This window comes from Epargyreus clarus, unplaced genomic scaffold, assembly GCF_041222505.1.
Source record: "Epargyreus clarus isolate Ecla_fem2 unplaced genomic scaffold, WU_Ecla_fem_2.2 ptg000006l, whole genome shotgun sequence".
Classification (NCBI taxonomy): domain Eukaryota; kingdom Metazoa; phylum Arthropoda; class Insecta; order Lepidoptera; family Hesperiidae; genus Epargyreus; species Epargyreus clarus.
Genome location: NW_027332214.1, coordinates 294,245 through 309,477, shown reverse-complemented (window position 1 = coordinate 309,477; position 15,233 = coordinate 294,245). Strand labels below are relative to the sequence as shown.

Below are 15,233 nucleotides of genomic sequence, written 5' to 3'. Positions count from 1 at the left end.
TGAGCACTACGGGGATAAAATAGCCTTTTTAATGTAGTAAAGTACGTTAAGTAGTAGTAAATTACTTGTTTTATATTTTCTTTTTTGTTCTAACCTAACCTAACCTAACAAATTCTACATACCTACTATATTTTTCTGCAGTAATGTTGCAAAAGTAAAAGATTTTTTTTATCATGATTCATATATTTATAGTGATTGAAGGTGGTAGAACTTTTTGTGCTTAGACTCCGGCGGCACCACCGCCACACCTATTTCTGCCTCATAACAGCAGTGTTAAGCGCTGCTGTGTTCTGATTTGAAGGGTGTAGGTAAGGGAGATATACGTTTCCAAGACGTTCCAGCTTAGTCCTCAGGGGTAGCGGCGCACGTGGCCGACTCCAGGTAGGAATATATAATCCTATCTGAGGTTGATTACGGACGTCCATAGGCGGCAGTAGTCACTTACCATCAGGTGGACTGCATGCTCGTGTGTTACTCCCATACTGTGAAGTGTAAAAAAGTGAGCACTAAATGGCTGAATAGACAGGTGGTATCCCTGTATCATCAGGATTAAGGAGTTCGATATTGAATATATACGCAAGCACAAATAATTTACTTTTAGTAAGTTGAAAATAATTGTATATTAACGGGGTTGAGTAGGTTAAATTTGTGGTCAGTACATGGATGGGTAATGCCACTGCAGCACACTGCAACACTGCCACGTAATGTTATTTGTCTCCTCAAACGTTTTCGTGCTTTTGAATTTACGTTCAGCTGCTGGTTCCAGATGTTAATATATAAGTCTGGTGAAAACCTCAAAAATTATTGTTTTAAAAATTAAAAGGTTTAATGTTATTGGATATCCACAACCACTGTTTTTCTTATATGAACTAAAGGATTTACTTTACCTATTCGACTTTCGTTATTATATCGGACCATCGAATCTATATTCTTACAGGTTATGTAAGAATCTAGACTGTATTTTGAACTTCACGTCAAATTCAATTCTGGGAATTCTGGAATATCAAATACTGGGAAGTAATGATAAATGACAAACTATAGGAAAAGCGTAAATTTTAAGAATATACATATTTTTAACACGCTTTTATTTCATATTAATTTGGCAGTTAAGTTCCCGCCATTCATTAATTTAAACATCTCGCGTATTAACAATGTTTTTGGTCTAATATTTCAACTCATTCAGAAGCGGACGTTTTGTTCTTCTAGAATTTATATTTTTATGTTTGACTTAGTTAAGGTTATTAGGACCATTATAATAGATTTTCAACTTGCTCTACTCTAAAATTGACAATTTGGGAGAATGACTTTTTCAAGTAAAATCCTAGTGATTACTTAACAAAGACATATATAAAATTATACGTAACGTTGAAACGAAGTTGTAAACAATAAAAAATAAAAATGTACGTATTAATAAATTATCTATTTTAATTTAAAATATAAATCCTAAAAACGGCGGGAACTTAGTTGCCAATCTATTAGTTAGTCATACTAAGCCGTATGTCACGGTCATAACATCGAATAATTATTTGAAAAATTCACCCTGTATAGGTGTATCTGGAGGTTGCTAGCATGATCGGCAATTGGGACCACGTAAAATACGCCAACGGTTGGTCAACGCTATCGTACTGGACTTTCGGGCTTGGCTCTTTGCGAAAGGTCATGCAACATACTGGTTGACCCAGATACTCACCGGACATGGCCGTTTCGGTGAGTATCTAAACAGGATAGAGGGAGATGACGGCCCAGTGCCATCATTGCGGGCACTACCACGATTCCGCATAGCATACGCTGCAGTACTGCTCAGCGTGGGAGTCTCAGCGGCGGATCCTCGTGTCTAAAGCGGGACCGGACCTGTCCTGTCTCCAGCGCCATTATTGGATAGTTCCAAGATATAGCATTATCACCTGCGACATTGTTATGTAAACGAAGAAAGACGCCGAGCGAGCTAGGGAGCGCACAGCTCGGAGGAGGGTTCGCCGCGGGTGTACTTAACTCCCATCTGTCCCTGTAGTTCCGGGACCAGAATAGGGTAACGGTATCCTCTGCCTGTATTAAGCGGCGACTAAAAGGGGCTTTCGGGGTTGCGGGTGGCAAAAGTGAGAGTTCGAACCGGCCGGGTAACGGCCCCGGGAAGGACGGCAGTAGTGTGGTCGCATACCGTCGCGCACACCAGACAGAGTGGTAAGCGTCATGCTCGCCTGGGCGGAGCCCGACGGGGCAATGCGCTAAGGGGACTCCGGTTGTGTTCCTTTGGAAATCCCGAAGTCCTCTACGCAGCGCCGAGGACAACTCGTGTCGTTCCCACGGTACCTTTTGAAGGTCTTGTCAACAAAAAAGGTGTATCTTGAGGGAAGTATAATAGGTACATTTTTATATAATATAAGAGTAGCAGACGAATATGCAGTCCAGATAGTAGCCACTTACCATCAGGAGGACTGATAAAGCCTTATACTAAAATAAAAAAAAATTGTTTAGAAGAAAGAAACAGACGAGGAAGATGTTGATGTACAAGAAGAGTGATATCGAAAGAGACAAATTAATTAATCATGAGATGAAAGGTTTTGTGAGTTGAGTTAAGGCGTTAAGAATAAGAAAAGTTTAATCATTACGTTTAAGAGAAAATTATTTAAAGTTACGATCTCAGTTTTGCCACCCTCAAAATATTTCACTTCGAAAAATGCGTTTTATGTTATCTCTATATCCTTTGTAACTCTCATATTTTATACCTCTTTTACAACTCACAAGATTATTACATTTTATACAATTACTTTTAATACATATCACATGCACAGAATCTATCCAGAAATATCCCTTCTGTTATCATCCTTTGAAAATATCCAAATATACCTCATAGATTATGGCTCTTCTTTAGTAAAACTTATATTTTACCCCTCTTTTATAACTCACAATTATTATATTTTATATCCTTTACTTGAGTACATACCACATCTACAAAATCTCTGTCTCTGTGTCTTAATAAATAATTATAAATTAATACGTAAGAAGAGAATCTAACATCGTACGCCCCTTCCCACTATGTACATGGTAGGGCAACACTCCAAAAATAATAATCACGGGTAAAAATCATATATGTAACTTAAGCCACAAACAATTTAACACATACTCGTACAACCAATTTAACTCAAATAAATAGAATACTCAAAAACTCAAGTCATAAAAAAATTTAAACCAGTTATTGCTTTCAGTTATTTGCTTGCTTAACATACCAATTTAGCTAATTACGATTGAATCATATAAATTTTTAATCGACTCATAAATATATCCGAAATATATACCTACTTATAAACCTTGTAACCGATAACCATCAAATTCTCTCCAAATAATCTAAAAAGATTGTCTTGCTTTTCTTCTTTCATATCTTATGACTCATAATTCTTCTCCTCCGAAATGGTAACAAATGCTTTAAATACTTTAGTGTTGAATGCCCAGTCCATTATTATTACATTCCAATGACCACAGGTATTCTCAATTGTTTGATCCAATATTAACATGAAAACAAAAATAAAACTTGCAATTAATTCTATTTAAAAATGTACCAAAGTAAGTAGAAGCTCTAACCATACTTTTGCAATTGTCAGTAACGTAATGGATACTTAGGAATAACACAAATAGAACAAAATTTCAATAAATTAATCCCATTATTATTATACGGATAATATAATGTTAAACAATATAACATCGATAACTTTAAAAATCAATAATTACTTTCGAATATTATCAGCACAATAAGCCCTAGTACTAATATAGGACTGTTATAATTATTCGTAATATACGTGTAAGCTTTGTATACTGTCTGCTGTGTACGCGGCCTAATATTTATACCGTGTGTACGCCGCCTTAAAAGTTTGACGTAGCGACACTGACAGGAGATTTAAGAGGGTTATGAGTGGAGTAGAATAAAAGCCTGCTCGTAAAGTGATTTAAATAGCTAACTGTGGTTGTAAGAAATATAAGTAAATCATATAAATTCATTAAGTTTAATAATAGTATCGATCTACAAAAATGTTGGAAGTAAAAACCTTTAATTGTCGATTTTTCTATTTTTAGGTTAGTATATTGCGTGTATAACCATTTAGTCTAAAATTTCAATTCATTTGAATATTGTAAATTTAAAATAACATTAAATGTTTCTATTTTTAGATAAATCAAATTGTGCGTTTTTGCTCCCCGTATCATCCAACATATTATAAATCGACAATTGTCAGAGTTTGATTGGATAATAGTAGATCATGGCAAGATTACAATTTGAGGTTGAGCTGGCAGCGGACGAAGATCCGAAGAATAACATCATAACCATAAAGTCAATTACAACAGAAGAGGGAATAACATATCTCATTCCGCCATGTTTTCAAGCGGCAAAACATCACCTTCAATTGACTAAGCTACCGGAATTTGTAAAAATAAAAAAAACATTACAGAGAAGAGGTCATTATAGAAAAGTGTGGATATCTATGCCAACTGATGTGCTAGAACTATACAAAGATAATACTGGAAATATCATGTTTAATGATTATTTATTAGAAGAATTGACTCAAACTGCAAGCCAACCCGCTACTACAGATGAAAGATTATTGGAAATTTTAGAGAAATTAAGTGATAAATGCAATACTAACAAAGAACAACATAACAATTTGAGCAGATTAACTGAAAAATTTGTTTTGAAAAAGTTTGACAACAAGATCACTAACGCTAAGCAATGGTTGCAGTGTTTTGAGAGTGAGTGTAAAAGATTTGATTTAAATTGTAATACAGAGAAAATTAGTGCTTTGAGATTATTTTTGAATGACTCAGAAAGCGACTGGTATGAGTCTATGTTAATTAAACACAGCTTTAACTCACTGTGGGAGATATGGCAAGCAAGTTTTCTAAACACATTTGCGGACAAAAGCTGGTCCTCGGTGATCTATGCATTGACATACAAACATTTAAGTGGCTCTCTACTGGAATATGCATTGAAAAAGCAGAGACTGTTACTGGAGTATAACAGTGATATTGATAACAGAACTCTCACTGACTTAATTGTCACAGGATTACCAACATATGTTAGAAGCAAACTAGATAGACAGGAAATGACAAACCCAACTCTTTTATTTAGTGCCTTACGAATGCATGAAGATCAAAATAACAATATAAAAAGAAAAGTTACTGACAAAAACATATCTACTAAATCAGAATTAGAATGGCGAAAAAAAACACCATGTCAGATATGTCACAAGATTGGAAAGAAAAACAGATTTCACTCTGAGGATTTGTGCTGGTTCAAAGAAGACAAGAACAGTAATAACAGTGTCAAACACTGCAAAAACTTGACATTAGAGATCGATCAATTTCAGGATACAAAAAACTAAATATTCCCCCACTAATAGAAGTTGAAGTAATATTGAATGAGAAACTGAAATGCACAGGTATTTATGACCCTGGATCAAATATAACTTTAATAAATTCCAAATTATTAAAAGTAAAAAATTCAAAGATAAATTACTTTGAAAATAAATTCAACACAATTGGTGGTGGGGGAAAAACAACAGGTTTAGTAAAATTAAATGGAAAAATACTGGGTATTGACGAGGAAATAAATGCATTTATTTGCAATGATAAAAATTTCACTCATGAATTGCTTTTGGGACTGGATTCAATAAAGAAGTTTGGGTTGACCCATGACGGGAATTTAAACATCCAACTTCAGAAAAACGCCAACCCAAGATCAAGAAAACATATCAGCCCAATAGGAGACAAGAAATACAACTATTCAGAAATTGAAACCAAAGAGTATAAGTCACAAATATTGAATTATGAGATAAATTTCAATGAGGGCATAGATGTGAATAAATTTGATATAGATACTACGTACTTGGAAGATGAACAAATAACAAAAATTTATACATTATTAGATGATTATAAACACATATTTGCGAAAGATAAATTTGATGTTGGGCAAGTGAAAAACTATGAAGCATTTATAGACCTACAAGTGGACAAATATTGCTCAAAAAGACCATATAGGTGCTCCTTAGGTGATAGAGAAGAAATTGAGAAACAAATTGGTCAATTGCTGAAGAATGAATTGATTGAAGAATCATATAGCCCATTCGCAGCACCAGTGACATTGGCATTTAAACGGGATGAAGGGAAAAAGTCAAGATTGTGTATTGACTTCAGAGACCTTAATAAAATTATTGTTCCACAGCCACAGCCGTTCCCTCTAATAGAAGATCTGATGGTAAAAACAATAAATTGTAGGTATTTTACTACGCTTGACATTAATTCTGCTTTTTGGTCTATACCATTGAGGATCAGTGACAGAGCGAAGACAGGCTTTGTCACACAGGAAGGTCATTATCAATGGACATGCCTGCCTTTCGGTTTGAAGACATCTCCGGCAATTTTTCAAAGGATCCTGACTAATATAATAAGAAAACATAACCTGTCTAATTATGTAATGAATTACATAGATGACATAATGGTATTTTCAAAAACTTTTGATGAACATATGGACCATTTATCGAAGCTGCTGAATGCAATAGCTGAAGAAGGATTCCGTTTGAAATTAACAAAATGCAAATTTGCAGCACAGTCAGTAAGATTTCTGGGGCATGTAATAAAAGGTAATATAATCACACCTTTGAAAGATAACCTCAAATCTATAGCAGAATTTCCAGCACCACAAAACAAGAAACAAATAAGACAATTTCTGGGTAAGGTAAATTTTTATAATAAATATATTCCTAATGCTGCAATAACTCTTGATCCATTACACAATTTACTTAGAAAAAACATCAACTACGTTTGGTCAGCTGATTGTGAAAAAGCTTTCCAAACAATAAAAAGCAATTTATGTTCAGCCCCAATTTTGGCTATTTTTGACCGAGACGCGCCAACTTTTATTTACACTGATGCAAGCATAAAAGGCATTGGTGCAATATTGAAACAAACACAGAAATGTGGAGAAATCAAACCAGTGGCATACTTTTCAAAGAAATTGAATGAATACCAAAAAAAGAAGAAAGCTATATTTTTAGAATGTCTTGCAATTAAAGAAAGTTTGAAATTTTGGCAACACTGGCTAATAGGAAACTCATTCACAATTTATACGGACCACAAGCCACTGGAAAATTTAAACATAAAGAACAGAACAGACGATGAACTGGGAGACATGACTCATTACCTATCCCAATACAACTTTGTAATAAAATACCATCCAGGTAAAAACAACACCGAAGCGGGCTGTCTAAGCAGAAATCCTGTGTATGAAAGTCACGAAAACGAGGAGGATAATTTGAAAACAATAAATATTATAAAGATTGAGGAAATATTAAATGACCAGGAAAAAAATTCAAATTTAAAGAATAAGCATATTTATATTAAAGAGAATGATATTTATTACAAGTGGAACAACAAGAAAAAAAAAATCGTTTTGTCTGAAGACTATAGTAAGGCATTAATAAAAAAAGTGCATGAGCATTTCTGTCATATAGGAATAAATCAGATCGAATCAAAAATAAGACCTTTCTACACAGCACCAAACCTACTGGATAATATAAAGTTGATCTGCCATCAATGTGAAGTTTGTATAAAAAATAAAACACGATTGAATAGAAAGTATGGACTTATGTCACAATTAGGACCGGCAGAAAAACCTTTCCAAATTATGTCCATAGATACAGTAGGAGGATTTGGTGGTAACAGGTCTTCAAAAAGGTATCTACACTTGTTAATGGATCATTTCACACGTTATGCTTATATTTCATGTTCAAAGACACAACTGGCTAAGGACTTTATAAAATTGATAGACCAAGTGATTAAGGACAATAAAGTGGAGATAATGCTTTCAGATCAATATCCAGCACTGAATTCAGAGGAATTTAAAAAATATTTAAGGGATCACTCTGTTGACTTGATCTTTACGGCTGTGGATGCTCCTTTTTCTAATGGTCATAATGAAAGGTTGAACCAGACGCTGGTGAATAGGATTAGGTGTACCCTGAATAGCCAAGAAAAAAAAAATTCTTGGACAACCGTGGCAAAGGATTGTGTAAAAGCCTATAACTCAACAAATCACACAGTGACAGGTTATTCGCCTCTATACCTGTTAAGTGGAGAACCAACAGATTTACTACCAATGAACCTAAAAAGAAGACAAATTGAACCCGGAGAACTGGAAAAAGACCGAAAAATAGCATTTCTCCGATCAAAAAAAAATGTCATGAATTGAACAAAGCCATTTTTGACAAAAATAGAATAGATTACAAGTTTAAAAAAGGTGATATGGTCTACATAATGGACTGTAATAAGTTGAATAGATCTAAAATGGATGAAATTAGAATTGGTCCTTTTGAGATACAAGAAATGATATCAAATTCGCTATGCAGAATCAACACTGGGAAAAGTAAAAAGTCCTTGGGACTTTATCATGTAACAAAGCTCATTCCTCAGTTTGATTATTCAAATTAACCTCAGTCAATTTGCACATTTCTGGGGGGGAGATGTAAGCTTTGTATACTGTCTGCTGTGTACGCGGCCTAATATTTATACCGTGTGTACGCCGCCTTAAAAGTTTGACGTAGCGACACTGACAGGAGATTTAAGAGGGTTATGAGTGGAGTAGAATAAAAGCCTGCTCGTAAAGTGATTTAAATAGCTAACTGTGGTTGTAAGAAATATAAGTAAATCATATAAATTCATTAAGTTTAATAATAGTATCGATCTACAAAAATGTTGGAAGTAAAAACCTTTAATTGTCGATTTTTCTATTTTTAGGTTAGTATATTGCGTGTATAACCATTTAGTCTAAAATTTCAATTCATTTGAATATTGTAAATTTAAAATAACATTAAATGTTTCTATTTTTAGATAAATCAAATTGTGCGTTTTTGCTCCCCGTATCATCCAACATATTATATACGTATAAATATTTAACACATACTCCGAAACGTTAAGTGTTAAATGTTAAAAATATTAATAATTTGAAGCCTGCAAAAGTTGCCTTATAACATTAAAGTTCTTCTAAACAAATATAACATTTGCTCATAACAACGGTACTGCCATTTTATATCTCGACTGTGTAAGTAAGAACTTCTAATATAGTGTTCTTATGATTTATATCAAAATGAGGTAAAATGAAAACATAAATATTTGACCCAATCAAATTCCTGTAAAACGGCCGGCTAGGCTACTACATGCCTATTTAATAAACTCAGATAGCAAACTTAAGACAATCTGTACCAACCAACATTTGTATCGATTCTCAATTTGTTGTATTTAAATATATCCAATAAATTAACTTACGCAGTTTTACGCAGGCGATCCCACTGGCTATCTAATGAAAGGCTTGAATCAAGCTAGGTAGTTATTTTTATTTAATTCCAAGACCTCAACAAACATCGTCCTTGACATCTGCCGTTTGCCGCCATAATACCCTTTTGTTTTTTTTTAAATCACGAGTACAGCGTTACAGCCAATTAAATATGTGGCCAGCATTATTTTTCGAGTGAAAGGTTTTAAACTAATTTTAATTTAATTTATTTTTATAATGTTGAAGTAACGCAGTAAGGTATAATAATAAATGTGACCTTACAATAAATACTAAGAAAAAATGTAAAATGGTGACGGTCATCGTGGTGGTGGTCATTAAAGTGAGAGAACAGCCTGAAACATTGCATACAAAAATGCATATGTATGAAAAAAAATTTTTGTATGACAATTTTGATATATTTTTTTAACAAAATGTTTTTTATCGGACTATAAATACCCACAAATACCTCATACTTTGTAATGATATCAAAAGAATACAAGTTTGAAATATTACATACAAAAATACATGCATATGAACTTTTGTATGACAACACTGATATAATTTTTCACCATAATATTCAAACTGTTAAAATCGACAAACACCTCATTAATTAGAATGACGTCAGAAGGAGACAGCAGCTTGAAATATTACATACAAAAATGCACATGTATTTTTTTTTGTATGACAACACTGAAATATTTTTCCACAAATTTGTACAGTATATATGTACCACTAAACACCTCATACAGAAAAAATACGTCAAATGGTGTCGGTCATTAAAGGGAAACAACAGCCTCAAAGTTTACATCCAAAAATACAAATGTATGAAAATTATTATTTTTTGTATGGCAATAATAAAATATTTTTTCAAGAAAATGTGAAGTCTATTAGTACCTACAATCACGTCATACATTATAAGGCAGTCAAAAATATACAACAGCTTGAAATATTACATACAAAAATGCATATGTATGAAAATTATTATTTTTTGTATGGGAACACTGAAATGTTCTTTTACCCAAAAGGTTAAAACTGTTAGTATCTACAAACGCCTCATACATTGGAATGACCTCAGAAGGAAACAACAGCTTGAAATATGGCATACAAAAATGCACTTGTATGAAAATTATTTTTTTTTATATGGCAACACTGAAATATTTTCAGTACCATTAAACCCCTCATACAGAAAACTGACATTTAGTGATGCTGGGCATGGTGGTGGTGGTCTTTAAAGGGAGACAACAGCCCGAAACACCACATACAAAAATACAAATGTATGAATTATTATTTTTTGTATGGCAACACTAAAATATTTTTTTACCAAAATGTGCAGATTATTAGTATCTACCAATGCCTGATACATTTTAATGGCATCAATACAAGACAACAGCTTCAAATATTACATACAAAAGTACATACGTATGAAGATTATTATTTTTTGTATGGCAACACTTAAATATCTTGTTACCTAAATGTGAAGTCTATTAGTACCTACAATCGCGTCATACATTATAAGGTTGTCAAAAATACACAAAAGCTTGAAATATTACATACAAAAATGCATATGTATGAAAATTATTATTTTTTGTATGGGAACACTGAAATATTTTTTTACCCAAATGTCTTAACTGTTAATATCAACAAATGCTTCATATATTGGAATGACCTCAGAAGGAAACAACAGCTTGAAATATGGCATACAAAAATGCACTTGTATGAAAATTATTATTTTTTATATGGCAACACTGAAATATTTTCTCACCAATTTATACAGTCTATAAGTACCATGAAACCCCTCATACAGAAAACTGACATTTAGTGATGCTGGGCATGGTGGTGGTGGCCTTTAAAGGGAGACAACAGTCCGAAACACCACATACAAAAATACATATGTAAAAAAATTATAATTTTTTGTATGGCAACCCTAAAATATTTTTTTATCAAAATATGTAGAATATTAGTACCTACAAACGCCTCATACATTGAAATGACATCAAAAGGAAACAACAGCTTGAAATATGACACACAAAAATGCACTTGTATGAAAATTATTATTTTTTATATGGCAACACTGAAATATTTTTCCACCAATTTATACAGTCTATAAGTACAGGTAAACGCCTCATACAGAAAACTGACGTAAAGTGATGCTGGGCATGGTGGTGGGGGTCTTTAAAGGGAGACAACAGCCCGAAACACCACGTACTAAAATACAAATGTATGAAAATTATTATTTTTTGGATGGCAACACTAAAATATTTTTTAATCAAAATGTGCACAATATTAGTACGTACAAACGCCTCATACATTCTAATGTTACCAATACAAGACAACAGCTTGAAATATTACGTACAAAAATACATATGTATGAAAATTAATACGTTTTGGATGGCAACACTAAAATATTTTTTTACCAAAATGTGCAGTCTATTAGTACATATAAACGCGTCATACATTATAACGTTGTCAAAAATTTACAACAGCTTGAAATGTGACATACAAAAATGCACATGTATGAAAATTTTTATTTTTTGTATGGCAACACTGAAATATTTTTTTACACATTGGTACAGTCTATAAGTGCCATTAAGCGTCTCGTACAAATAAATGACGTCAAATGGTGGCAACAGCCTGAAATCTTCGATAATCCTGTAGGAAATGCATTTGTATGAAAACATTTTTTTTGTATATGGCAACATTGGATTTTCGATTTTTTACATAGGGTCCATTTGAAATAAAAAATATCTCCCATACATAACTTATATGCTCTGTCTACGGTTTCCGCCCAAGTACTCAAAAAGTGAAAATCATGAAAAAAAATTCTGTATCCCAGTGTTGCCAGTTGATTAAGATGAAAATGATCAAATGTCATTACGGCACCCAAAAAAAATAGTCCTGTGAAAAAAATTCATTAAAAATATTTCTCCTTCTACTTTTTACATTTTTGAATGAAAAGTTCCAAAAAATGTATGAACGATGAAAAAAAAAACTTTACCTGGCAACACTTCGAGTCGAGCTCCATGACCGCCCGATACAAAGCGACTCGCTCAAATGTTGCCAACCTCAAAATATTTCACTTCGAAAAATGCATTTTTTCGTACATTTTACAAAATGGCAGACACAAGGTGCGCCATCTGGTTTAAAAAAAATAATGTTGCCATATGATAAAATTGAGGATACACACCGGCGAATAAAATAAAAATATCGAAAAAATATCAACAAAACCACCGCGCTACAACCCCGCCAACACAACTCGAAAAATGAAAGATTTCAAACTCAAATATCTCGGCGGCCATCTTGTTTTTCCATTTTTTTCTAATTTTATCGTAACATTCGTCCCATAATTAGCCGAAAATGATACCAATCTCAGGTAGGCGCGCAGAATAAAAAAAAAGTTGAAAATCGCAGGAGGGCCGCCATCTTGAATTTTGTATGTTTCCCATTTTTCCTATAACCACCATAATATACCGAAAAAATATCTCATACATTATTACTACCCCCCACCAATAGTTTAGGCTGGGCTACTCGAAATGTCAAAAAAGTGAAAAAAAAAATCTAGCTCCCAGTGTTGCCAATTAATTTGGATGAAAATGGTCAAATGTCATTACGACTCCCCTGAAAAATACCCATGTAAAATATTTTCATTAAAAATGTTTCTCCTTCTACTTTTAACATTTTTGAATGGAAAGTTCCAAAAAAAGTATGAACGAAGAAAAAAAAACCTAAACCTGGCAACACTTCAAGTCACGCTCCACAACCGCCCCATACAAGGCGATTCGCTGAAATGTTGCCAACCTCAAAATATTTCAATTCAAAAAATGCGATTTTTCATACATTTTACAAATTGCCTGACGAACGATCCGCCATCTGGTTAAAAAAATAAATAAATCCGATTTGGTAAAATTGAGCGTATGTCCGGGGAAAAAAACGAAAAAAATCAAAAAAATATTAAAAAAAAAACATCAGTGCCACCCCGCAAACATACCTCGAAAAATGAAAAATTTCAAACTCAAATATCTCGGCGGCCATCTTGTTTTTTCAACTTTTTCTAATTTCATCGTATCAGTCGCCCTCAAATTAGCCGGAAACGATACCGATCTTGGATAGGTGCAAAATAAAAAAAAAAGTTGCCTAATCCAGCTCGGCCGCCATCTTGAATTTTGAAAGTTTCAGATTTTTCCCATAGACATGGAGGCAAATAAAAAATTCCACTTATACATCAAACCCTCTCCCCACCACTCCTTCAGGTCGATGAAGTCGATTTTTCGTAAAACTGAAAAAAAAATCCTGCGGCCAGTGTTGCCAGTCGACATCGACGAAAATGGTCAAATGTCATTACGACAGCCAAAAAAAATATTCTTGTGAAAAATGTTCATCAAAAATATTTCTCCTTCTACTTTTCATATTTTTGAATGAAAAGTTTGAAAAATTGTTAGAGTGGGGAGAAAAAAACTCAAACCTGGCAACACTTCGGACCGAGCCCCACGACCGCCCCGAACAAACCAAATCGCTAAAACATTGCCAACCTCCAAATATTTCACTTCAAAAAATCCGTTTTTTCGTACATTTTACAAATCGCCTAACAGACGACCCGCCATCTTGTTGAAAAAAAAAATAAATCCAATTTGGCAAAATTGAGAATATATTCGAGAAAATTTTAAAAAATGGCAACAAAATATTAAAAATCCCAAGAGATACGACCTCCCAAAAACACCTCGAAAATTGAAAAATTTCAAACTCAAATATCTCGGCGGCCATCTTGGGTTTTCATTTTTTTCCAATTTCATCGTAATACCCACCCGAATATTATTCGAAAAAGAAACAAACATCAGCATAAAGTCAATAAATAAAAAAGTTAAAAATTTTAAATCGGCCGCCATCTTGAATCTATGGCATCTCATATTTTTCCCTTTGCCTCGGGGGGGAGAGGAGAAAACCCGCCATAGACAACAAAGTCGCTCCTAGACGGCAACATGGAGAACGCATGCCATTCCTTACAGGATTATATATATATAATAATAATATCAAATTAAAACGCGGATAAAACGGTTGAAATCACAAAAAGAGTTATAAATATAGAACGGAACATTAGATCTAAAATAGTAATATTTATCATCTATGAATAAAGCTAGGCGCAGACCAGCGGTCGCGCGCCAGTGGTGCGCGGCGGCGTTCGTGGAAGCCGCTTTCATGTCGGCGCCCCGTACTTGGAACGCTCAAACACAATTTTCAGCACATTCACGAATATTTTTGTGCATCTTGTTGTTCCGATACGCAGCGACGGATTCGATAATTTGTTTTAATTACTAAGTTTATGTTTGGTTTGAATTAATGCTTGAAATAACTGCAAAACGTTTTATTTTCTTGTCCATGTCTTCAACAAAACATGAAAGTTACATAAAATCATAAGAACAAATGAAAATTTCGACTTGTAATAATTTTAACATACGGTTATTTTATTATTTACCATCAGATTTGCAGCAAAAACTTTAGAAATGTATAAAAAAATCAAATATTTATCTTGACCGGATCATATTCATATAAATTTCGTTATTAATTAAGCGTGCAGTACGTATCTATTTACCTGCTGTATTTTTATTGGCAAGTGTAGAGATGAAATGATTGAACAGCACGTTTAATTTAGCAAAGCAACATACCTCGTCGAGATTGCTCGGCGCTCAGTGGCGCAATGGGCCGCGGTGAGCCGCCGCGCACCTTGTCGCGGCTCATGTACCTCTGGCGTGCCTGGCTCATTACATCATATAAAATATTCCTACTCATATGTCATATGAGAGCAGTCATAGCTTATTGGTTTCAATTTCACGATACAACTCCTAATGTTCAAGGTAGAAATCTAGGCCCCCGATTTTGAGAGCTATAGGCATGCTTAAAAATAAGGTTAAGTGAAAAAACTTTGTCA

At 33.7% G+C, this 15,233-nt stretch overlaps 1 protein-coding gene across 1 annotated transcript; it reads left to right on the top strand.

Annotated features, from left to right (window-relative positions):
• Positions 1 to 3,796: 3,796 nt before the first annotated feature.
• On the top strand, positions 3,797 to 6,366 carry LOC140742582 (uncharacterized). Its single transcript, XM_073073489.1, has 2 exons — positions 3,797 to 4,068; positions 4,162 to 6,366. The coding sequence occupies exon 2, from the start codon at positions 4,251 to 4,253 to the stop codon at positions 5,367 to 5,369; it is 1,119 nt and encodes a 372-aa protein (XP_072929590.1). The 5' UTR covers positions 3,797 to 4,068; positions 4,162 to 4,250; the 3' UTR covers positions 5,370 to 6,366.
• The last annotated feature ends 8,867 nt before the right edge of the window (positions 6,367 to 15,233 follow it).